We start from the raw sequence: 26927 nt of genomic DNA on the forward strand, positions 1-26927 counted from the left end.
AGGTGCAACTAAATAGGTGTGAGAAATGAGACTCTGCCTTTACACAGTGAGAGAATTACTATTCCCCATACCCTTCTATGAGTTGTCCTTACATTTGTTTGCCTGTACCAATTTTTCCCCACTGTGTTCAGGCAGGTTCCTGTTAAATCAGGAAAATTCAATACTGGGACCACCCTCTGAGAGCCACAAGACAAAAGGAGTCATAACTTAACTCCTCTAGCAGATTTTCTATTTGCACAAGTAGAATTTGCTACTTCTCCTACTTTTCTCTCATGATAGTGTTAAACACTTTTTTTCTATTTGTTGGGAAAAAGATTCCAAACAGTGCATAGCACAAAGTGCTACTTTTAAACAAATAAAAAGTTTTTCTGGAAAAGTCCCACAGGAAAAAAAAAGGGCAGAGAACTAACAAGGATCAGAAGGCATCTGAATCAATTTTTGTCAGCCCCCTTCCAGTTGTAAGACATCTGTAAGAATGGGGGGCTGAAGACAGAGCACCAGCAGATGAAGACATCAATGCACAGGCTGAAATGGATCACTCCCTGTTTAAGTGTGACTGGCAGCTTGGAAACATTAAAAAAAACCACCTCATTGATAATAAATCCAACAGCACCTCTTGTCAAAATGAACACCTGGACCCAAAAATCTCCCAAGATGAGGAGTCTCTGATTGCAACACACACACTGATGAGAACCATTCAGATTTCATGGGAATTCTTGCAAGCAACAGCATGGTCAAAACACTGCTTCCTTTTTCCCACTTAGAAAATTCAAACTTACTGTAATCCATTCCTCTGATCGAATGCAGGAATCATAGAACCAGGATGCTCTGACATCAGAGCAACCAGCAACTGCAAGACATCCATTAGATTGTCATCCTGTTGGATAAAAGTTACAAATTTGAATTCACAAAACATAAACACCAGAACATTGTTTTGGCTAAAAGAACCACTACAAAACATTTCAAAAGTATGTGGAGATTATTAATAAACTAAGGACCAAATCACTTTGGACAGGATCAAAGGAACTATAGCTCTAAAGGCAAGTGCAGGAGAAAACATTGCAAAAAATGTACTTAATTGTTTAGGGTGAAGTGATATATCAGTGTCTGGGATGTAAGGATTTGACAGGCAATGGAAATTTAGACCATGTTACTTCCTTCCACACACATGCTCCTCTGTTTGCATGTGTATTTCCCAATCCTTTCCTGCACAGGAGCTACAAATAAACTGCTGCACATTTTCTGGGGCACAGGGTGGTGTTTAATGAAAAGTTTCTACTCAGAAACGTCCAAACCATGAGGAAAAAAATACTACCACCTGCCACAGACAATATTTTAAATGGGTAATTCAAGTCGCTTAGTAAATTTTTCCATACTTTTAATTTAAAGCACTCTAAGCTACAGTTCATTAACTTGTTTCAAGTTCATTGTAACTAAAAATAACTTCAGAAATAAAGAAATGTAACTGTCTTTTCACATACTCTGTAGTATTAAAATGAAAGTTTATTTTAAAACAAAAAGAGTTCACAAATAAAACAATGACCAACACTTTTGAACAAATACTCTGATTCTTTACTCTAGAGTATTCTGTACAAATACTCTAATACTCAATTAGAAAAATCAGTTTTACATTCTCCTGAACAACTCTGTTCACCTGATGATATTAGCAGCTGACATTGCAGATGCTATCACTATTTAGACATATGAGAAGGCTAAATTTTACTTTTTTTGTTGATGTTTTTCTGAATCCACATTTAGACTGTGGGATTCAGCATTCATGGATCTTTGACACATGAGTATGCAAACTGCCAGATATTTCAAACATCACATCCTCATCTGAAGGCCATGTAAAGCTTCTGCAATTTTAGTACACTCTTATATGGTACCAAGGGTCTTATTATTTACTTCTCCACATAAAGTAGAATTGCTTGACTATGGTAATACCAAGTAGTAGTAACCAGCACAGAGAATAAAATGAAAACACAGGTGTAAGCAAAATTCTTTAAAAATACAAAAATCCATACTGCTTGAAATGAAGTTCAATTAATTCCTTATTTTACCCATTTCAAGCACCCTTACAGAGATGAGATCAGTTAGATTTATGTCCCCATTTCCCTTGTCTTTGATGTTGCATCTGGCATAAAGTGCCTTTTCCTGGTGCTAAAATATGAAGATGCAGATGTATCAGTGGTAACCAACATTTTCTCCCAATTAAGTTTATATGCTTCTCTTAGATGCCATTAACATACATCTTTATTTTTTTAATGCATGTTTTCAATTTTATTGTTTTATTTAAGAAGCAAAATAAAAAGGAGAGGGAAAAGAAAACCAAAAAATATTACTTAGGCAGCCTAAAACAAGGTTTTGACTTTTTTTAAAGTCAGTCTCACCATCTGTTTTTCTGCTTGGTAAATTGGTTTGTGGAACATAAGAAACCATTTTGACTTACTGGCTTAATGAACTTCAATCTAACATTGAACATAGTGCTTAAATCACTGCAAGAATATTGGCATATCAGCACACTAAAGAATTGGACAATGTTTGCTACTTCCTCTGCAGAGCCATCTTGTGGCATAAAGGAGGTTATATTTGAAATTAGTCAAACATTTGGTCACAAACAGCACTAGTATGCCATTCTTCATAAACACATCCCCCAAATTAAAAATTACCTCATGTATAGTAAGCAGGTAATTGAGGATAGCCTGCAATTCATCTTCCTTTATTCCATAGTCCTTTAAAAACAAACAGGTTTTAAGTATCACCTTTTAAGTAAAGAATGCTGTTTCCAAAAAAAATCATTGTTACAAGAAACGTTTATATCACAAAGCAAGTACCAGAAATCAAATTTGCTTTCACCTGATCCTGTAATAGCTTCAGAGTTGCAAGGCAGCTCCTTCCCTGCCCCCAAATGCACCCACTGAATGCCATAAAAGAGTTTTAAAGCGATTTCGGCACAGGCATAAAAACAATATAAATAGCAATATAGTATATGAAATTGTTAGAGTAATACATGTTAATTGATACAGTCAATTTGAACTGAGAGCTTCCTGTTAACAGAAGAATTAAATTGAGGTAGCATAAAGGACTCAAAAGCAGATCTGGGAGTTAATTACAAGCCTCTTAGCTATACCCATATCTACGTTTGGTTCTTCTTTTCCACTAGAGAAGCCCATCTTCAGTTGTTATCAACTTTGAAATAATCTCCATCATTTATGGCACCTATGCCAGCAATATGCCTTGAGGTATTTTTTGTGAAAATAAAAACCAACAGCTTCTAAGAACAGGATGAGGGTAGGCAAAAGCAGGCTTCTTCACTTCTGGGGCTTTTATTTTTTAAAGCAAGTCTTTCATTTCCCAAAAAGATTTTGCACCACTATGTACAAACAGAAAACTTGCCAAAGGATCAAACTCCAACTTTTTCAATGGGTGCTCTATTTATTTTTGTGCTGGTTTTAGTTGGGGTAGAATTGATTTACAGGAGACAGCACACACTATGGTTTGGATTTGTGATGGAAACACTGTTGATAACATAGAGATATTTTCGTTATTGCTGAGCAGGGCTTACACAGAGAGAACAAAAACTTATGATAGGAAAAGGTCATGAAGAGCCTATAAGCAACAGAGCTGCTGAATTCCAATATTCCTCTAATGTCCAAGAAACAGTTATGAAACTTACTGATAGTCTTTCTTATCCTCCTCTGTCCCACTGACCCACAGCACATAGTAACGAATGTTTCTATTTAGTCTTTAGGCACTTATGACATAGCTGATACTGTTCATGTTAAAAAAAAATTAAATACTTTTTTGCCCAACAGTAAACACTTCTAAGCTACTAAAGCTCCACTTCCAATAAAAACAGCTTAAAAGGGGAAAAAAATTCATCCTTTAGCACTGCTGTCCGTGGCAAGAGCCACAACAAAAAGAAGCACCTTACACGGCTATTTCTATTTATTTGCTATCACAAAATCCAACATTTTTAAAGTATGTTAGGCATTTCTTTGGGAAAGGAAACTCAAATATCCTGCCCTAATTTAAAGCTATCCTACCTTCATGACTAGCTGTTTAATGAACATCAACAAAAATGCTCGCAAGGATAAAATCTCCTTCTGAGTAGGCCGTGGACCATCTACAAAAAAAAAAGTAGATAAATAAAATAAAAATTAACAGTCATTATTAGCACAGACAGCATTTTCACAAAAAGAAAGATAAAAGGCATTTTCTGGGTGAAGAGGGCACAATTGAAGGTCTTCCCACCCTCTATTTCAGAACACAAAACACTACTGTGTGTTTTATACTTTTTATTAGCAAAATGTCTGGATAGTGAGGTTCCACTAAGGCTTCATCTAAATTCTGATGATTTTAACATTTCCTTGTAGTGCTATAAACCAAATTCATGCAAGGAATAAGACTGATACCAGAACTTTAGGTCAGAATTTCCAGATTTCAAATTTTTGCAGTTTACAGGTTTTTCCTAAGTTGCGCCATAGCTCAAAGCAAGAGCGACATTATTATACACTGGCTAAATGCACAAAAATCAACCTTACAATGCCATGTATAAAGAGTACCTTCAAAGACATGACTTAAATTTTTAACTCAAAGTCAAAAAGGACTGGCTTCTGTAATCTCTGTGTAAAGCAGACTTTCGAAGAAACATTTTAAATACCCAGACACATAGCAGCTCCCAGGAGAGGCAAGGTTAAAAAAACAGGTGCAACCAAGTGTCAAAGTCAAGTAAAAGCTTTGGTACAGAAAGCAAATGGAGTGCTGCAAATACATTTTGGGGGACAGTTTTTACATTTGCCTGTAGGGTCACAGTTCTCATGATCTTAATCATCACAGAAAAGCAAACCATCTAGAGAATGAAAGTGATCGTATGAGTCTGGTTTTATACAGCATAGGCCCACAGGCATATTTGGTTTAAGAACAGCTATTTTCAATATAAACCAGCCTAGTCAAAATAAGCCATTAAACTGCATTACTAAGACTATCCTACTCATCCACTTCCCTCAGGCTCAATAAATGCGTTATGAAACTAAGTAAATCCACAAGGGATTAAAAAGAAAGGAGAAAACATGCATGCTTTGCTTCTTAAAGGATGAAAAATACTACAAAACAATCCTTACAGCCCTCTAACAGGCAAGGCTGGTAATTTTGAGAAGTTGGTGGCAGGAAGTCAGACACATCTAGGTTGCACTCACTCCTAGTAAATCTAGCTCTCTCCCATCTTCTCTTCTGAAATTCCAAAAATAACAGACAAAGACCATATTCCCAAGCACAGCTCTAATGTTCCAACATCCTACCATTTCTCTGACCACCTCTGCCTAGTATCAGTTGACATAGGTATCTGATGACAGAGGATTTTTTCACAATCTATAGCAAATCTAAGTTTGCTATAGATTATGAAAAAAAAAAAATCTCTCAAGGACAAAAGCACACCACTCACTGTTACAGGGAACCCACCCCACTGAAAGGCAATTATTTCTGAAGAACTGACGGATCTCTTCTAAACATTGTATATAAAACTTTTATAAAACAAACATCAGATTGTGAGAATAAAACTCAATATACATATATGTACATACCTGTGCCCTTGGGAGTTATCCCACTGCGATCCTGAGGGCTCACCACCCAGTAATAATACTTGAGGGTGTGCATGACCAAAAGAACTGTCCCAACCCGCCGGATTGCTCCATAAATGTTAACAGTGGCAATGAACTCGGTGGACAGGTAAGTGTACAGGGTCAGCTGAACCTACACCACCAGTCAGGAAAACACAAAGCATCACACCTGAATTACAGCATGCCAGACAACTGAGTTGTTACATTTTATCTATCAAAATGTCCTAAATAGATTTTCTCTGTATAGCTTAGTCTTAAAACCCCTGAAAACTGATGAAAAATTTAATTATATTTCTGAAACTGTGCAGTGCTGATAATAAGGTTTCAGCTGCAAAGTTTTGATCAAAGTTGTTCACTGTCAGAGAACAGAAATTCACCAAAACAAAAAATACTCACTTCCAATTTATATCAAGACCTAAAATCTGACAACCAAGATAATTTCCTCTTCAAAAATTGCTGAGTTTTGCCCAGCTAACCCGTCCAAACTTCCTTCCCAGTCTGGGTCAAAAGTCACAACTCTGTTCTGCAGAATACTACAAGTTTCCCAAATCCCAGAAAACCCTGACAGTCTCAAAACTTGGCAATTATATGCAGCAAAGCAGAGCCTGAAGACAATTCTTGGATGATTCTGTTGTGGAGCCAGAATCCATAATTCTTTGGAGTCAAGGCTTAGTTTCAACACTCCCAAATCAATACACCAGAAGATACCTTATTGATAAGGATAAGCAATTTTACCTGTGCTGGGATATGAATCCATATTGCGGGATTCAGGAGAACATGATCACACAGCTGCTTCAGCAGGGGTACCCCATTGTGTAAATTGCTCAGGTATTTTGAGAAGGCAAGGCAAAGTTCCAGCACAGCTCTGGTAACGTGAGCTTTGGAAGACTGCAAAAGAAGATTTGCTTAAAGAGAGCCCTGCAACAGTCTAGGAAAAGTATTTAACTCAACAAAAAAATCAACATTAATGTAAAACATTAAGGAAGATTACTTTACCTTTTCTAGGCTGTGTCCTATCACAAGGAAGCCTTTACAGGACAGCATCTGTTCTTGCATAGCAATAGAGTTCTTCAACAACTCCATGATGAATGCCAGTAAAGTAGAACTGGAAAACACGTTTTAGTAAACAAAAATGTGTTAAAGGGTTACAGCAAGATAAAGTATTTCCAAATTAACACTCCCACCACACAATCCTGAGATACATGTTAAGTAAATGGTCTGTTATGTAACTCAGAACTTTTAAAACAAAAAGCAAGACTAATTTTTGAATGCTTGCTTCAAAAAACTTCTTTATTTTATTAATGCCTTTCTAACTTGAAATTCTGAACTCTGAGATAACCACAAAAGCAAAATCCTTCTGAATTCTTGCAAAAAGCAACAGTTAAGTTTGTACTACTCTGTGCTTTATGTTTCAACTACAAACTCCTGTAAGATCGGTTACAATTGCCATTCTACTACTTAAGCTATCAGAGGAGCAAATGTTTTTCTCTACACAGCTTTGCTGTTGTGCTGCTGCCAGAGGTAATATTCCTGTCAAGCCATTACTGCCTGTGGATCAAGACTTCAACCAGTTGAAAACCCCTGTATTGCTGGGCCAATTTGCAACTGCATCAAACCCTTGATTTATCACATATATGCCCAAGTCTGAGCCAGCTCAGGAGACACCAGACACCAACAGATGGGCTGAAGGAATATTGTGACATCTCTTCTAAGAAACAATATGGATACAGATCATCTTTAAACAGCCATGAAGCTACAAATGCAGAGAATCAGAGCAGAATTCTAAGAAACAATCCCTTTGCTTTTACTGCTGCTCTTGAACTTAGGAGCTCCAGAGCTTCACCAGCTTCTGTGTCTGGGTGTTCAGAGGTTGGATGTAGTTGTACCAGAGCTCAAACCAGAGGAAAAGCCTAGCAGCAACACTAAGTAACAGTATCTTCCAAAAATCTCAAGGTTACAACAAAACCAAGAAAAATTCCACGGAATGACCTCATGTTGCTGAAAAAATCACCCTTCCTGGAGTTTCTGTTGAAGCCTTCCCCAGTGAATTTTCTCCATGACAGGAGTAAACTCAAGAGAATTACCCATTATTCTGCTACACAGGAAGAAAAAAAAAGTTGTCAGCTATAAAATTTGTGTACATTTTGATTCTCTGTGAGCTTTCACAGAACATGTGGTGCAAACAAGTGCATCACTTTGAGGTCCTGCCTGTAACCTTTTTGTTCTTACACATAATTCACTGTTGTACAAGACAATGCCAACTACTCTGCCATTGGATAAAGCAACAGGCAATTTCCTTTGCTTCAAAGGAACAAAGCCCAGGACACTGCAAGTACATGCACTCACCAAACAGTTGTGTCAATGTGGTCTGAGGAATATTGCCTATAGTCCAACTGTGCAAAGAGAGGGAAAAGCACCTGCACTCCTCCAATGGAGTGCAGGGCACTTTGGATGGAGTGCGTCAAGACTGCTTTCACATCCTGACAGAGAAAAAACATGAAATATTGAAACCTCATTCAGACACTGATAAAAAGTTTGTTAAAATAGCCTTTAATTTTTTCAATATAAAAGCTGTATTATTACCAAACAAAAAGAAACAGTAAAAACACAGTGGCTGCCACAGTCACACTAAATGCCCAGAATGCCTGACCTACTGCTTTAGCTACAGATACTTCTAGACACAGATCTACAGTGCAGATCCTCAGGTGAATATACAGGAGGTAGCATTCAAAGGGCAGGGAAGAAAAGGACTTCATATCAACAGGGCAAAGGATGGGAGATAGGGAATCTGTAGGGGAGTGAACACCTCAGAAGTGAGGAAGAAGGAATTTTTTTTTTCAAAGCTAACCCAGCCTTTGTATTTATTAATAGAATACATTTTTTTCTTAGGATTCTTTGGCATCCTCTTTAGTTCAAGAAACAGGGGCAGGTCCAACCCAAAAAATCCCAACCTATATGCAACTCCATATCAAAATCCCTATCAAACTGGATTTTAGGTTTTCAAACAGAAATAATTTCTACCCTCCAAATCTATGAAAATGTTGATTTACCTGCAGCATGAGGGCATGTGGTGAATGAACAAAAATAGAAGGGTTATCCTTAGGGGATGACTCAAGACACAGCTGTGCATCTGTAGCCCTTGGATTGTACATAAAAGCAATAGCACTGGAGAGTTTGCCATCATATAGCAACAATTTGTGATGTTCATCAAGGAAGAGGTCACTTTCTGCCTTGAACTTGAACGTTCCCTGGATTGGGAAGCAGGGTTGAGGAAGGAACAGAGAAAAAAAATTAGATTAAGCACATCGAAGATAAAGATCAGAACAAGTACTGCAAAAAATGATTAAAATATTGCTTCTTTAACCAAGCAGTATTTCATAAAGAAAGGTTCTCATAAGAACCAAAGACTCACAGCACTCAAAGTCAATTTTACAGCATTAAAATGGCAGAATTCTTTTGTCCCCTGAAGAGCATCATTGCCAGGATGGTGGGTAATGTAAAAGAACCACATCAGCCTGGAAACAGCAGGACTGTCAGCAATGTTCACTCAGAAGGAACTAATAATTGAGGAGCAGATAGAAAAGGAACCATCTTTTTTAGCGTATGTTTGTACAGCTGCTGGGGAACAACAGCCTTCAATTAGTGCCCCTCAGGCTATGACAAAACAAATAATAAATCACTGCAACAAAACTAATCCTCAGCACTGACTTCACACATTAAAAAAACCCCACTAGCACAAGCAACTATACAGCCACATTTCTAAAACAAATACATCATAACTGATGTACAGTTTTCAGCCTCAATGAAAAAGTGAACCCAGTCAGAGATAACAGTTGTGTTCTCCCTCTCCCAATCACCAACATGGAAATTCTGAGAAGCAAACAGGAGCACCAATCTATTTGTTCTGTAAGAAATCAACAAACTGAACTAATGCTTACTTGCAGCTTCTAAGGCCATACATAGGCTTACAGAAGAAACATAGAAGAGTTTAATAAAAATATTACACTGTAAGATCATTTTTTTTGATACAGAGGTGTCACAGCATTCTTAAGAACTACCATAAAGAATTAAACTTAGGAAAGTCAATTCTAAGATACCTTATATCCCAGTCCAAGCTGATAAATGGCAAAGATCTGAGCAGCATTGAGAGCCTCACTAAAAAGGTAAACAGATGTCATCTGCCCACAAAATACTCGATTGGCATCTGCTGTTTCTGAAGAACCCAGGAAACACTTGTCAAACGTCTGAAAACAGAAAACAGAACCCAGTAACAGGGTTTAATCCTTGCTACACAAGCAAATCATGCAAAAACTACGTATTTTATAGAGAATATTTTTACATAAACAAGTACTTGAGAGCCTCAGCAGAAACAAGTATTAAGTTCTGAGATGCATAAAACCACAATTTATTCCTCTACCAAAAAGTTACCATTTTTATTTCAATATTTTTTAAAAAGGCATAAAATGGGGAGGTTTATGAATAAAATGGCAAAGAATATCTATGTAATGCACCAAGATGCTCAGCTGTAGACAGTGTGCAGGGATTACTCACATCACTGGTGTTGACAAACCACGTTATTTCCCCATAAGATGCCAGCTCCCCGTTCACGTAACACCGGAGCTCGCTGTTCTTCCAGCGGTTATAGATGTGCACTATAGTCACCATGTACCACTAAACAATAAAAAAACAATTGATATAACTCTATAAACACTTGGGAGTAGCTAAAGCATTCAAGTGAGGCATGGAAGAACAAATTCAACTCTTTATGTGAATTAAATTAAGACTGAAAGAAGTATTTTAAGTAGAAAAGATTAATAAGTCACTGGTGAGTTTTCTTGCATTGCTAAGTCAAAGAATAATATGCCATTCTTTCCACAAAGGGGCTTAAAAGGTATTTATGGCATACTCCAAAAATCTTTATGACAATGTTGAACCAAATCTACACTGAAACTACTCTGTAAATAAGTTCTAAACTGAGCTACTCTTAGCAGGATGGACTAATACAAATGCCATTCCAAAGAGCAAGGATGGCTCCAGACTAAAGCCTCTCAAAGGCTGTGCATGTCAAATTATCACAAACAGAATCCATATTTACAGCAAGGGATTACTGATAAGGAATTCCTGAGGAGGCCTGCTCTCCCACAAGATGTTTACATCAATTCCAGAATATCTAAGTGAAAAAGGGAACATCCAACATCACATAACACTACCTAATAGGCAAGTCAGCTTTGAACACCAGCAATAAAATCAACTCATGTTTTAGTTGTAAAATGCAAAAGAAATAACAATTCAGAACACATATTTGTTTTGCTCATTCCAGTGTAACTATTTTTCTACAGAAAGATGAGATAAATCAACAGCTACAACACAGACTCCCAGGCTACAATTTTAGACTTATGAAACTTACTTGAATAATTTTATTATTTTTCACTCACCTTTTGTGGCTTGAAATCAAATTTTACACAGTGCTGGAAACCTTTTCCCTTTGATTTTATGGACGTTACAATCAAGCAGCCTCCAACAAAGTGAGCAGAATAACCAAGTCCTTTGTTTGTTCGAAAACTGACAAATCAGAACAAAATCAGCACATACACAGATGGATGCAGAAATCATTGAAAAATTCATAGAAACTGAACATGAACAATATCAGCTTTACACAATACTCACCAATATAAATAAGGCTTATCCTTATCCACATTAATATTATTTACAGGATCCATTCTTAGCCAAGTGTGGAAAGTAAATCCATTCTGGTAGGGCCACTTGGCTATAGGAGGTAAGGCAATAGCCTGAAGAAAGCAAGAAGTTATTCATGCAGAAAGATCAACACAATAGTAAAAGTGTGCAGCTTAAGATACAATCTACAAATATATGCTGATAAACAGAGGCACACTGCAAATGTATACAGTTCCTCTACACTGAAGAAACAAAAATCTGGCCTAACTTCTGTTCTCTTTGTACTTGATTGTTACAGTTTCTAAATAACTTAAATATTTAAAAACTGACCTTTATACCTCAAAAAAGATTATTAATAGTAACCTATGCTTCAAAACTTAAATGCTTTAGTAAAAGCCTTATGGAATAACAACTTTTCAAAGAGCAAATTCAGATTAATTTGGTTTTATGGTAACCTGACATAATGATCAGTTCCATTTTCACATAGAGTTGGTATTCAGGAAAATAACTGATCATAAAGGGAAAGCTGGCCACATTTCACTTAATAAATTATTTTCTCTCCTGAAATTCATATTTAAGTAGGCTTCCAGAGAGCGTAACACAGAATTTCAAACTTCCTCAAATGAAACACAATGCAATCTCCACCGGACAAAAATCTTCATACCAAACATTGTGTTTTTAGTACAAAGCCCTTGAGTTACAAACCATGCGTCAGAATCCTTTGGTTCAAACAGCTGGGGTTTATTTTTCGGAGTTTTTCAGTTTGTTGGGTTTTTTAGCATTTCTATTAGCTTTCTGCTGGTGTGCAGCCCAGATTTGCAATACACACTGCAATTAAGAGTGCTGTAACCTCTGATTAAAGATGCCACCCAGATGATCAATATCAATGGATAAAAAAAACTTCAAAGAACTCAAGTGTCTCCAGACTTGTTATAATGTTCCCATGCTCCATTCAGCTACTCCTGTCCACACAAAATGCTATAAATCCTTCTGTATATCAGCTAACTAGCCAGTCTCCATGTCTTTGCAGCCAAGTCTTAGGAATTGACAGCATTATCACTTGACTTAACTCACAATGGATCACAGAGTAATTATAGTAAGTACTTAATTTCTTAAACTTCTTAATTTAAATATATATAAAAATACCTACATAAACATTACTGAGCCACCCCAATATCATAAAATATGGTTCAAGCAATCAACATAATTAACAGAAGTTAAAACAGAAGTTAAATAGAAAACCACCAATAACCAAAATGAACACAAATGTGTCTGTCTATTGCCAAGTTCTGTTGCATGTGATAAAACTGCAGGAGCGCTTTTCTAGTAGTCAGCATTTTTCAGTCTCCAAAGTTTTCATTCAAAAAATAATTCATTATGTCATCGAGTTGGTGAAATTCAATCTCAAGCCACCAAGGCAGAAAGCTAATGGGTTTATGTGAAGAAAACAGGAAAGAGTTATCTGATACATCTTATTCAAATCTCATTCTGAATTGAGCATGGAATTTTGAACATAATTTTTCATTCTACAATTGTAGAAGCAGAAGTGTTGACATACTTTAATTCCATCAGAAGATTCTGCAAAGGATTTTCCAGCTGCCTATTCAGTTTCAAATTCTTTTTCAAGTGAACACCACAGAACTTAGAAATGAGTCACATGAACAATTACAAAAAGACAAATTGTTGCTAAATTTAATCCTTTTCAGTATTATTCAGCCTATAAATGTCTAGGATCAAAGCTTTCTCAAAGATTTCTCATAAGCATCTAGAGTGAAAAGCAGGTATATTCTCCCTGCAACATGATTTAACTGAACCAGTCTGAAAAAACCCCAACAAAATACAAAAAAAGCAGTCTCATTTGTATCCATTCTTTATGTAATAGTATTGTCCTTCTGTAGTGATATTGTACATCTATTATAAACACAATTTGTTCAGGCACTAGTGTAGGCGTAAGGCAGAGAAAAAAATTTGGTAAGAACTCTATGACAAAGATAGATGAGACAAAGAACACCATAAATGAAAATAGCCAAAGGCCTTAATAGAACAGCGAGCAAACAAACAAGAAATGTAAAATATCCACATACTGCAGCACTTTTTCCTGGAAAGTTGAAGAAGGCATCAGGTCCATACTTCTGAGGCATGTGTTTCAACACAGACAGTAACTTCCCAGCATGTGGTGGCTGACAAAGAGAATTATTACATTTGTAAATAATTAAAACAAACCTCTAAGAAAGAAAAGACTATACACACAAAAAGCAAATTTTAGCACATTTTAAAACTTTGCACATGGTTGAACAACATCCTACTAAGACACTCAGCACCCTCAATAAAACAACATTAACAGCCATGAATACCTTCACACAACATACAGTAGATGCACTGGATTAAAGTTCATTAGGTAACTTTACTAAAGACTTGAAGGCCAGGGCCACATTCACCCAGCATAAACTGAACTGACCCTGAATGTTGATTCCTGCCACTGTCTGTTCATTCCCATCACCTCTCTGTATGACTTTGCTGGAAGCTAAAGAAAAGGAACTGGTCCAGATGAAAACTAACTTAGGGAAAGCAAACGCAAACCAATTTTTAATTCCAGTTGTTCTGGGAAGTGGCTGAGTGAAACCTTTGTCAGCACAAGGGAGACAGGGAATAGCTAGCAAAAGGGAGAAGGAAGATGAGCAGAAGGATTATTTTCATCAGGATGACAGTCACACCTTAGATTAAACTCATTTCATTTATATTTTCACTAAAGTCCATGGGGAAAGATTCAAGTTCCAAGGGCAGTTTGGAGCACCTAAACTGAGAGCTCAGTGTGAAAACTTAACACTTCTCCACCACCCATATCCTGCTGATTTTATTGTAACAGTCTGCAACTATAAATTCCAAATCAAGTGTATGGGCTTACAACAACAGGAAAACAGCAAATACTGATCATAGTGACAGGACAATTTCGTGCCTTGTCTTTCACCATACCATATCTTTCTGGCAGATCTATTTTCAAACTACAATTTTATAATCCTGATATTTTCCTGAAAGTGACCTTTTTCACTCTGTTGTTAAACAGTTACCCTCTGAAAACTATGCCTGATGTTGGAGCATTGCATGATCCATCACCAGTATTTCAAATGAACCAAAGTTGGAGTCAATTAAGCAGTGCTTCAAGAATCTGAGTTAAAACTGAGGAGGAAATGCTGAGAGCTGCTTAGATGTCTGCAGTGCCATAGAATTTGACCAGGTAAACTGTGTTGCAGCAAAATACTTGGTATCTTTTCAGTTCTGCTGATTTTAAGATTTATGGAGTTGTACAACTCCTTGGCAATCCAACTGTGGCATTTTTCTCTTGCTTTCCCCTCCATTTGGTCTTTAATAAGGAAAGGAAATTAAATGCAAATAGCAGGGAGACAGGAAATGAAAAAGTTGATGTTACAGAGACAACTTTATTTCACCTACAGTTAAATATACTCTCTATGTTCAATTACTAAGTTTAAACCATCTATAAAGTTTAGAGTATTTTTCTTTAAGGAGGTTAAGATCTCCAGAGTTATTTATTTCAAAGGGCCTTTTAAAGTCTGCAGTATTATGTGTGCATACTTGCTTTTATATGGCATACTATTTTTTTTAATTATTTGAAGGCAACAGAGACACTGCTACTTCTTCCCTACACTAGCCAGAGTATTTCTAAATAACAGGAGTTGAATTAAAATTCAAAGTAAAATGATTGTTAAAATAGTTCCCAAGTCCAATGAAACAACAACTGTGTGTTGAAGAAAACTTTATCAGGTGGCCTCTACAACACACACATTTTTACTTTAGGGAAGGTGGTTACTCAGCTGTAACTCAGGGTCCTTTTCTATTCCACACAGGAACAAGAGAAAAACTTGAGAATTTTTCACTGGGACTTATTTCCTTCAGTTCAATTTCTGCCAAAGTTTTCACTTCCCTAACTGGATAATTTTTTTTCATCCTCAGGTAAAGTACAGCAATGTGCAAAAGGGGGGAGAAAAAAGATCTGCCTCTGTAGGCATTTTTACTTATTTCTCTTTTCTTATTTAAAAAAAATTACACCTTTTTCCTTCAATTTCACATAGCTGGAATCAAAAAAATAAAATCATGTGCATAATAACATCTAACAGTTACCTTATTATTCCTAGGTGTTAGAAAAGACCAATATAGTCCACAGGTTCAGGAAGAAATTTAACTTCATCAATATTCTACTCTCTGTATTTTAATTGCTTTCAGATAAAAAGATTCTTTATTTAATAAAAGAAAGCTCCTTATAGTTTTTGGTACATTTAAAATTTGTTTATCATGAAGTTTTTGGAACAGTCTTAACTTGTGAAAATTAGGAAAAACAAAAGCAACACGATAAAAACTGTTTCAGTTTTGTGTTTTCTTTTACCCATCTCCCTTTTTCTCCTTGCAGCTTGCTGAAGAACAACTTCAGCTCCCGAACTGTCAGGTTATAGCTCGCCAACACACCGAGCATGTCCACCAAGAGATCTGAAAAGCAGAAAGAACAGTGATATAAGTGCTTAATAAAATGCAAAGGCAAACTTTTATCATCTAACTAGTAACTGTGTCCATGAGAAGCAGCACAGTTGGAGTCCCACACTGGGGGAGGCTGTACCTGCAATCATGTTGTCAGCCCTGTGGATCCTCCTGAGCACCTGTTCCACGAGTCCCACCTCCGTGCAGGCCTGCAGATTGCGTATGCTCTTCTTCAGGATTGCTGTGAACATGCTCCAAACCTCCGCCTGGCACGTCACGTCACACTTATCCAGTAAGTCCACCATGCAGGTGATGCCCTCTCCTTCTTGGATGATAAAGTTCATTTCCAAGTCAAACTGGCCCCCAACGAGCTTTCAGAGAAAAATATTTCAAAAAAAAAATGCTTAAGGCAACTGTATCAAAGTATTACTCTATGCCTAAAGTTATTCATTCTGTGAGAAGAAAACTACTGAAGGGGAAAAAACATAATAATGAGGCCAATATTTATTCTATCTTATACCATCTTATTTTTCTTCTTTTTCAAGTTCTGTTGAGTAACAAAGGTGCTCTTAAGGTGTCAACTATTATCAGACAATTGCTGCAGAAAAACATTTGGGTAGTTCAGGACAGAGATGTCCCAAGTTGAGCTGAAAAGTGAAGATACCAAGTGAATGTTCTAAAACAGGTGAGCCCAACAAAGCAGTCGAGATATCTTAAATGACCTGGAGTGACCTCACATTTGCTTAACAAATCTCCATTAAGAAAGCAATTCTAGCCAAAAGGAGCTGATGCACATCAGAAATATTGCCACTTATAAACACTTATGAGACATTCCAGTGACTAAAGCTGGTTAAGAATTAACTGCCAGGTTCATTAGCAGCCCCAGGTACTCAAAGGAAGCAAAGGCTTGCTGTATTTGCAGGCATGTGGAACAGCAGCACTGTCCCAAGCCTTTGGCTGTGATTTGGCTATGACACTTAAATCCTGTAATATTTCAGGTCTCTTAGAGGCAAGTCTTGTTTGAACATACACTGAGTAACAGGCCACATATGCCTGTGCCTGTGGAGGGGGGAAGGAAATAACCTGCTCCACTCTCACTTGCATACTTAATAAAACAAAAATTCCAGCTGAAGGCAAAATGCATTATACCAAGTTAACTCATTTATACCATCTCCCTACCTCCACTCTTTAAAGTTCTCTTGGACTTCAGAGCTGCATTAACCTCAAAAATGTGCCATGCTTACCAAAATAACCATTACATACCAGCAAACAAACAAGAATGCAGATATGATTGACTCAAACTATCAAATGGCTCATGACCAGAAATATTTCAGCTCATTCTCACTTCTGCAAGTTTATGTTATGATTTCCCTCCTACATATTGGTGCTCTTTGACAGGCTTTGGCCATTAACAGCCTCAGTACTGTCACCTGCTGAAGACACAACAGGTCTAAACTGCCCCAAAACCCTAACTTGCTTCCACATTAGCTCCAACAGCTCCTCTCAGTTAGTCAGGATGCAAAGAACAATTTACAGAACAGAACATATGCTCTTCATTAACCACTGAAATTACCAGACATTTTCCTCAAGTGTCTAAACCTTGCCACTTGAAGAAGCAATCTTTGGACTTCTGGGAATAAATCAGTAGTGGCAAACATCACAGGAAACAGAGAAAGTTACTGCTCTTTTGACAGAATAGACAATGTCACATGGCAACGATTTCTAAAAAGTAATTTACACTTTTCCATTTTCTCCTCTCTGGGTCATGAAAAATAATTATGCAATTTACTGTCAGATGCTTCCACAATATCTTGGAAAACAGCAAGAACTGAATGGGGTGACTTGAGTTATATTCCCAGCTTCTCTATATCAACTCATGCTGTCAACTCAAACAAATCCATCACATCATTACCATCCTCCAAGCCTTAGCTTTCTCCTTCCAAAAGATGGAACAGAGGCCTAACTCAAGAAAGCTCTGTAGGGTATGCTAGGCAGAACAAATTCACACAGAATTATCTCAAAACAAATGTGAAGAAAAATATACACTCTCCCTTAAAGAAAACTCTCAATAGAGCATTTGAAAATGTAAAACACACAATCAGAGTGATACCTCATTTCACTGAATTTATCTTCTACAAAACTGAAGTATTCCTCAAGAATACTCTTCTTAAATTCAAGGTAAGGAACAAAGAAAATACTGTATTCTGTGTAGAGACAGATCAGCTAAAGATTAAATTCTGGCTACAAACCATCTGCTAATTCTTAACAAGAAATTCAACTCTTTATGCATTTGGTTTTAACTATCAGCCAACCATCAATTATCACATGAAAACCACATACAGCTACTGGAGGTGACCTTACCTTCACCCTATAGTCTACCCCACCAATCTTTCATTTTTGGCTACACACACTATTATCAGAACCCACCCATCCAGGAAGCTGTCAAATTAGGTTTCCAATCTCATCTGCAAACATAAGCATTTCAGGAAGGACGTTCTAGGAATAATATGCTATGGTAAAAAATAATTACCATTTTAACACTTCCTGTGAGGGAAGTGAGGACAAAAAAAATTGCCAGGGAAAGTAGAAAAGCCAAGGCAGGGTGCAGCTGATGCACAATATGTATGCACATCCATTAGACACACACAGGCACACACACCCCCACACTATGTCATATTAACCCTTTCTAATGGTGATTTGAAACTGATCAACCTTCAAAACACAAATTTGTTTCCAATGACAGGGATCATAATCCAGGTCCATGCATTGGCTAGTTATTATCTGAGCTGCAGTAATGGCTGTGCACAGCAAAATGTAATCTTCCCAAATGTCACAGTAAGTTATGAATATCTGAGCAGCTTAATGCACCTTACTAGCCATGAAGTGTGAGAATGTAATCTTATTACCTTTTTTATGGTTGTATTTTTTTGAATAATGTAGCCTTTGAACTGATGTATAGTCTTTCCTTGCACTTTAGCATGATTTGGTCTCCTGTGTCGCACAGTACATTTTTCAAAATTCTCCAATTCAACGTATTTTAAGTCCTATGCTGAGCTGCATAAACAATCTTTATAGCAACCCACAGGGTGGCATAACGTTTTCTTTCCCCAGCATGTAGAATTAAGTACAAGCTTATAGGAATGGTTTTAAAGGGCAGCATTCAAATACATCCTCACAAATTTTGGATTTTGCCAGTTATATCCACCTTCGAAAACATATATATACTAAAGCAATAGCTCATGCTTCTCAGTAAATAGTCCTACATTTAGCTGATTGAGAACAGGGAGAATACAGCAATTTTTGAATACACATGCAGAAAGTGTATTTTCCCCCCCTTAGGGAATTAAACTGATGAAAGGTCAACATAGTAGCACTAATTTTTAGCATAAAGTAGCACTACAACACTTATAAATAAACCCAAAAAGACAATTTAAACACACTTAACTTTTCTTTGCAATGAAGAGATATAAAAGAAACGCTTCACTGTTTGGGAGAGCATCTACCAAACTACTGCATACAGAAAATAGCTCAGAATAAACAGTCAAGCTCCACTTTCCTGAAAGAACATGATCTGGATTATTAATCTAATTTAAATTATTTCTCCCATTAACAGATATAAAACATTTAGAAAGCTTGCAAGACAACCCAAGAAAAAATATTTCAATGACCTATTATACAAAAAGAAGAAACCAAGTCCAAAATCAGCATTTCTCCTGGAAAAGACAAATTGGCTATACTTGGGAGAACTACAGGGCTGGATCTTCACATTTTTATCTCAAAGTGCCCAAAAAAGTCTTCACTTTATAGAGTTTCCTCATCCTTCTGGTTGTTAGATAAGCCACAGATCAAGTACTTGCTTTGTTCCTCAAATCCAAGATGAAGGGCTGTTAACCAAACTGTGACCTCCCCCTTTTCCTAAAGATTATAATTTTTTAATATCAGAATTGTTTCTTTAGTATGTCCAAAACAAGGAGTATGAACACCTATTCCATGAAGAAAAAAAATGCAGTCAAACAGGCTGGCTCAATCTCAGTGAATTTTTTTTAAATTTATGCTTAATAAGAACCTGCAAAGCCGGGCATTTATAATATTCTTTGCCTACGCTTATTCCTTTCTACCACCAAAGAAATAAACCACCTCCATTGTCCCCTTTCACATACTCAGAAACATATTTCACATATTTAGAGATTGACTGAATTTAGTTGATTGAAAATTTTTGGTCATCAAAAATAAATGCCAAAGATATGGGAATTAAAATCTCTCTAGGGTAAGAATCCCATAAGATCATGTATAATTCCAAGTTGGTCAAATTCCAAGGGCACACAATAAATAGAAAAAGTCAGCACCATGACACACATTCATGGTGTGATAAAAAGATGGTTGTGATTTGAAAAGGCTTCTTCAGAAAAGAAAACTAAAAACACTGCAAAAGATAATAACTTAGACATACTAATTTCCATGCATTGTTTTCCACCACACCTAGAGGTGAGAATATTAAAATCTGAGTCCTAAGAAGATTTGGCAGGAAAGCCAAATAGTTTGGATAAGTACATCAAATAGTAACATTAGCATCAATGTCAAGTCAGTGGTACACAGCTTACACCCAGAGAGGTTAAAAGGGAGGGCAAGAAAGGGGTGGAAAAAGCCTGGATGGATGTCCCTCTTTTTCTTCATTATATTGCTACTGTATTGACCATAATGACCTAGAAAAACCAGAGAAAACACAAAGCACTGTGGGAAACCCACTCAAGAAAAGGGAGGTCACACCTTCCAGCAAGACACAGATGATTTACAGTCATTTGATGCCTTGGCTCAAAGTTTAAAGTAAGTGACACCATGAAGGTGCAGGTGACCAGTGACTCTTCCACAGAAGGAAAGATTCTGCTCCAACCACTTCTGTAAGGAGGAGACTCCTCTTGAGTCTTGCTCCAATTTCAGACTTGGTCTCTCCCTTTGAAAATAGGTTTCTCCCACCTTCAAACAAAATCAGAAACTAGTCAAAAAACCCCAAACAAACAAACAAAAAAAAACCACCAAAAAACACCCCAACAACATCAAAGAACAAACAGGTAATTTTTGCAGAAAATCACAAACTTTTCCTGCTGATACATCAGGCTGAAGTCACCAATCTCCACCATCCAGCATGATCCTACAGTTACACCACAAAAAAAAGAATACTAATAGTACTAATCTACCTTTCAAAGGAGTAAGGATGGTAAGAAAGGAAGGAAAAAAACCTCCTAAATTAGCTGTTTTCTCTCTTATTGCCAAGTTCATAACAAAGCCTACAACCTCATTTACGTGGCAAATGAGAAATCCATTTTAAACCAGGCATATCAAATGTGGCATTGCACAATAGCATTGCACCCACTTTCAACCTGATGCCTCTCTGGGATTCTGTTCAACACTGTTCTTAACTATAATCAAAGCTGGATCATTCAGGGAAAAACCATTCCCATTCCTTCCCTTCAAAGGGATGTAATATAAATGTTTTGCATTAAAATGAAATTTCTTCAAGTCTGTCGGTCATCTGGAAAACTGCCCAAATGTGAATTCAACAGGCACCCACCAGGTTTTAAGACCCTACTGCTGCCACCTAATGTTGTATTTGAAACCATTAGCCCAGAATCACACATTTTTAAGGCAGTGTCTCAGCACTGTATCATTCTGTTCCTCCTCCACACACCTCTACCAGCAGCTGATATCAGCATGCTTCATCACAATGAAGAAAAAAAGCTGTATCTCGAGGAAGTAAGACAGGATAACACTTCCGAGTAGCAGAAGAGTTTACATTTAAGCACTGGCTTCTATAAAACCAGAGTTTCATCAACTTCACAAAAGCTAACTACAGAGGACATGCAATTTACCCAGGAAATTACTAGGTGACACTAGCAAGTGTCTCCTATCCAGTTCATCTGAGACATAAACCAACTCATTAAAACTTTTCTTTAAATATGCTCTTAGCCATGCATACATGAAAATTAATCTCTCAGTGAAAATAAATGCAAAAAAAGCAAAATTCTTGACCATGTAGGTACAATACATCTGAAGCATCCTTCTGGTTTATGAGTTTTTCCTTCCCAAGTGAATAGGAGAAGATAAATAATTTTAAAATACAATTATGCTATAATCAATGATTCTTTATTTACCCTAGCTAATAATCTAGTATTTTCACTGTACTTGCAAGCATTTTTATGTCAAATTAGTTCACTAACACAATTAGTTCAGTTTGTAGTGTGCAGCTGAAGGCCCAGTGAAAACAGAGCAATGCAAGGAAGCATTAGCTCTATACAATTTTTTAAACATGGAGGGTGGGGAAACAGGTCTATGAATTTCAAATTCTGTATTTGTTTATTCTTCTGTTTCTTTTTGTGTTTAATCTACTTTAGAAAGTGCCATTAAATATCTTTTAAGTACATACCAAAATCTGAAAATCAGTATCTCATAAAGGGAGCAACACCAGTTTTAAGTGAAAATATCAGCCAAGTTAAATTCTATCTTACACAAACAGGAAAACAAAATTCTACAATTATCAATTTGGTATCCATTCAAAAAGGGATCTTAGTACAAACAGTTCAAATCAAAACCACCATGCCTGAACTCAAAACAGCTACAGCATTCCATGCTAGATGATCTTTAAGGTCCTTTCCAACTGAGCCATTCTATGATTCTCTGGCACCATCACGCACTGTGCCTTCATCTTCCGGAAAGTCAACCACAGATTCCAAAGACAAAAGGCATAAACAAGTCCAATATACAGAATTTTTCTCTTCTCCCAGTCTTTATGCCCCATCAGGAGGTGGCACAGCTGATACACAAAGGATGGCCAAGAACACAAAACACAGTCCCAGGAGCCCACAGTGGCACTGACCAAACTGTGGACAATACCCAGCAAGCCTGCAGCCATTGGAGAAGTTCAGATGGGGAAACAGAAGACAGGATAAAACTGATTCCCTACCAGATTTTATCTGACACACAACACTGGTATAAAGGCCCTTTGCCCCTGAGGAGGCTGCACCACTGAGATTTTTTTCAAATCCCTGGAAACTAGGAACTAGGAAGTTGAATTTTTGTAAATCAATTTCAAGACTAAATTTCAACATTCTCCAAACAACAGCTAAAGGTGTATTTACAACACATGGCAGTTTCCCTTGTTTGACCTGTATTATGTATCCCAATAGACATTACCATAGAAAATATCTAAACCCAGATGAAGTTCCCATCTTTCCAGTACCAGTATTAACAGCATTAAATTCTGCTTTTGTTTCAATTAACTTTCTTCAGTGCGTCTTAACCTATGATCCTGTTTAAGACATAAAAGAAAGATATAACTCTGAGAGATCGTTTAATAACATGCAAATTTGTAGCTCCATACAGGAAATGAAATATCCTAAATCTTTACATCACATCAGATTCATATGTGCATTGAAAGCAAATAAATCATTTAAACCATGATACAGAGAACCTTTTTAAATTTGCATTTATCTACAGTAAATACTGCCATGTTCTTTAATAGCTTGCTAGTGCAATCTTAGCAAACTAATGATTTATGGTTTTGACATTTTAAAAATCAGAAATCTGTCATTTTATGACACCCAGTAGAAAGTCTGCTGGAGTTGGAGTTGCATTACTCTGAATTTAAACTCAGATACATGAGGCATACATAGCAAAGCACTGCACCAAATATCCATTTCATTATCCCAACACTTCCCTCCCTAGCTACATGTCTAAAAGTTATCTAATGCTTTACTTGAAATAATTTTAATTTTTTTTTTAATTTGCATCAAGCAAGACACCTTTTTGTCAGTTCTGGAAACACCACCCATCAGCAAACAAACCCAATCTGCTGTGCACTGAGAACACCACACTCCAGTGACCAAGCTGCACAGGGTCTGCATCATGTCCTACCTTAATCCCTGCCCTCAAGGAAGGCACCCAAAAGATAACATTTCTAATGCCACATTAATCACAAACAAGTCCAGAGTGGGGGGCAAACCCTACAGTAAGAATGGCTGTTCAGTGAATAACACCCTGCTTGCACCCACTTCCATCAGTCAGGACATTCATGCTGTAAGCAATTTTTTTCTGCCTAGAGGTTAAAACAGACAAAAAACCAACACTGCCCACCACTGACACGATGCCTGAGCAAACATTGCTGCAGTTCACATGCTTAGCATTTTCTAACATGCTTAGTGTTCATCATCTAAAAAAACTAACAGCCCCTTTTTTTGTTATTTAAATGTAAAATATTACCAAATATATGTTTTCTGTCAACCAAGCTGGTGTGCAAAGCCAGCCACTATATTTCAACAGGAAAACATTTTAGGAAGCTTCATTTAAGCATATATTTTATGAAATATTATATTTGTTTTCATTTGGCAAGGGAAATCACCGGTGTAGTAAACCCCTTCCAATTATAAAGAAATACAAACAATTATTGAATTTTTCTTGTGTATGCCACTTACAGCAAACAGAAATGCTTCTAAATATATATAGATATATATCCATAACAAGTAAATAATGTACAAAACACACTACATTAGAGCTTCTGAAAATTCCAACTTGCAAGCTAAGGAAACTAGAAAGAATGAAAATAATTCTCAAAGAGTCTCTCAGTGCATCCAAAGAGAGGTATCCACCCCCTAGCAACATATGGGACAACCAAGACATTCTTCCCTCTGGAATATGGGAATAAAATACTTTTTGAATCATTACTAAAAAAAACAAAAATTAGTAAGTTTTTATTTTCTCTTTATGCCTTTTTAATTCCTATTTTTGTATTTGTTATAATATGATACAGTAGTATAGCAGCATGGATATAAATTACAAATAATAGTATATATTTATTGGGGATGAATGATCACCTTTTATTTAATTGGCAGTTTGTGCAACCAAAAAGGTTTGAAGACCACTTCCCTAGATGCCAGAGAACAGACAATGTATCCCCATATTTCCCTTCAGATCAGAACATCAGTGTGGTATTTAACAGTGGGTTGAGGGCAGGAAGCCACCACTCTTCACAGAATCTGAAGTTTGCACCCTGCAAGTCTCATACAAACAATTCTTCACAGAACTTTCTAACTTTTGAGTTACATTCCACAGCCCCTTTGTGATAGTTACAAAGTGCGTTATTTCAAAAGTGTGTAACAACAGAAGTCTACAAGTAAAAACAAGGTTATGAGTTCATTCTAGAAAACGTGTTTGAAAGTGCTTTGCTAGACTGTAGAAACTAGGGAATAACAGCAACAAGTAAAGGAGAAAGGTGAAAGAAACAAAGGAAATTGAAGGAAAGTAACAAACTAGAAGATGTTCCACACATGGAATTGTATACCAACAGCAAATAAACTTGCAAGGGAAATAAACCAAAGCTCCAAAAGCCTAGAAAGAACACAAGATGAAGAGATTAATCAATTTACCTATAAAGCTCTGGCAGGTTTTATCAGATTTAGAAGCCATCATGTTAAACACTTCCTCTCCTACTGAAGGCACAGCCCCCCCGTAGCTCCTCCACTGCCATCACCTTTCACAGCTCAGCAGGAAAATTGCTGGGAGTTTCAGCACAGCTACCAGGCACCAGGTTACCAATTCCAGCAGAACACAAGAACCAGCACATCTGTTTTCATCATTTCTGGCACTGCCTCGACCCAGAACAGCTGGAAAACACCCACCACAGCTGCCTGCTCAGAAGTGGCAGAGTTTGCTGCCATGGCTGCAGCAGGACAGTGATGAGCTGGGATGTAAGGAACACTAAATGACACAGTACAGGAAATGTAGCACTCAGCTTGCCTTCTCACCATTTCTAAAATTTTCTGTAGCTGTGATCAACATGAGAACACCAAGCAGCCAACTCTGGCTAGAATAGAAGGTGCTAACAATAAATAACAGCCTTTTGTTTATTCTTACCAAGTAATAACTTCCGAGGTTTTTTGCTTTCAGATTCTAGCATTCCTTTGTTCAGAGTTTTAAAGAAAATTGAATATTGAAAGTTAGCGTATAGAAATATTGCTAAACAGAAGATTTCTGCTAATTGGGGGGGAAAGCGCCTTTGTGAGAACAGGTATACCAGGAAAGCCTCCACAACTAGACCATTTTTATCTTTATTCCTTTCAATGTCCATAAGGCAATTCTTAAAGCAAGGACAGAACTGTGACTCTGACACTTATTGTTTGTTACAAGTGGCTTACATTTCTAGGTTTGCAAAAACATTTTAAAGCTTCCCCTCCTCCCTGATTTGCCACAACACTGTTTTTTGGTTGGTTGGGTTTTTTTTTCCTCCTGGTCTAGAAACTACTATTACTCTAAGGCTCTACCCCACCCTGATTTCCCTCTTATCCCTCTTCTCAGCATAGAGGCAATGACTGAAACAAACTGTCTCCAAGGAACAAGCACAACAGTAAACAAGAGAAAAAAACTCACAAAATCACAAAGAAACAAGGAAGACAAAGACTACAAGTGTTGCATATTATCACTATCACACCATCACCAACAAACACACTCTCCTGTTTACAGTGCTGTGATCAGGGTAATTTGTAGTTGTTGAATATGAAAGCGCTGTAATTGAAATTGGACCTAAAAAGGCAAAAGCGGCCTCAATTAATACAAATCCAAGCTACATTCTGTTTTTTAATTTGGCAATCAAATTACCAACAGCAACTGCCACATATTGTTCAGCAAGCCTGGCAAGACCCTTCCATTCCCTGTGACTGACTGCAGTTCAGACTGGAGGAAAGTAACTACTGTTATGTAAAATGGGGCTGAATTATATTTTGAAGCAAACATTCAGCCAGTCAAGCCAGCATTTGCTTAGGCTTGACCTCCTATATTCTTAACTTTAAAAAGAATTTATTTAAAACATAGAATTGAGCAGATTTATCAAAAATTCGGATAAAGACACAGTATTAATGGAGTTCTCACTATTTTTTCTTTAACACTGTCACATGTAGCTGCACTTCTAAGGCAAAAAGGCTTTTTCTGGAATTACTACACTTGCAAGGATTCAAGAATTTAGGAGGATGCTTAAAGCTTGTCCCACACAAAAAACTGTGAATCAAAACTAAATTATTACCCACAAGTGATAATCCACATAAGCTGAAAAAGGCTACATCCCAATATATATACATCCCAATAATGTACGAGTTTGTGACA

General features: G+C 37.0%; 1 protein-coding gene across 1 annotated transcript in view; it reads right to left on the reverse strand.

Annotated features, from left to right (window-relative positions):
• LRBA (LPS responsive beige-like anchor protein) overlaps positions 1 to 26927 on the reverse strand; it is a 368370-nt gene that overhangs the window by 311670 nt on the left and 29773 nt on the right. Inside the window, exons 2-16 of the mRNA XM_054293253.1 lie at positions 15922 to 16153; positions 15694 to 15794; positions 13379 to 13474; positions 11286 to 11407; positions 11054 to 11180; positions 10170 to 10289; positions 9716 to 9862; positions 8669 to 8866; positions 7965 to 8098; positions 6615 to 6723; positions 6354 to 6506; positions 5583 to 5751; positions 4047 to 4126; positions 2670 to 2732; positions 780 to 877 (exon numbers count right to left, since the gene is read on the reverse strand). Coding sequence (XP_054149228.1) covers positions 780 to 877; positions 2670 to 2732; positions 4047 to 4126; positions 5583 to 5751; positions 6354 to 6506; positions 6615 to 6723; positions 7965 to 8098; positions 8669 to 8866; positions 9716 to 9862; positions 10170 to 10289; positions 11054 to 11180; positions 11286 to 11407; positions 13379 to 13474; positions 15694 to 15794; positions 15922 to 16153 — 1949 coding nt within the window. The remainder of the gene's footprint in view (positions 1 to 779; positions 878 to 2669; positions 2733 to 4046; positions 4127 to 5582; positions 5752 to 6353; positions 6507 to 6614; positions 6724 to 7964; positions 8099 to 8668; positions 8867 to 9715; positions 9863 to 10169; positions 10290 to 11053; positions 11181 to 11285; positions 11408 to 13378; positions 13475 to 15693; positions 15795 to 15921; positions 16154 to 26927) is intronic.

Source organism: Melozone crissalis, unplaced genomic scaffold (assembly GCF_028551555.1).
Source record: "Melozone crissalis strain CALT ecotype California unplaced genomic scaffold, PUWL_Pcris_2 ptg000006l_1, whole genome shotgun sequence".
Classification (NCBI taxonomy): domain Eukaryota; kingdom Metazoa; phylum Chordata; class Aves; order Passeriformes; family Passerellidae; genus Melozone; species Melozone crissalis.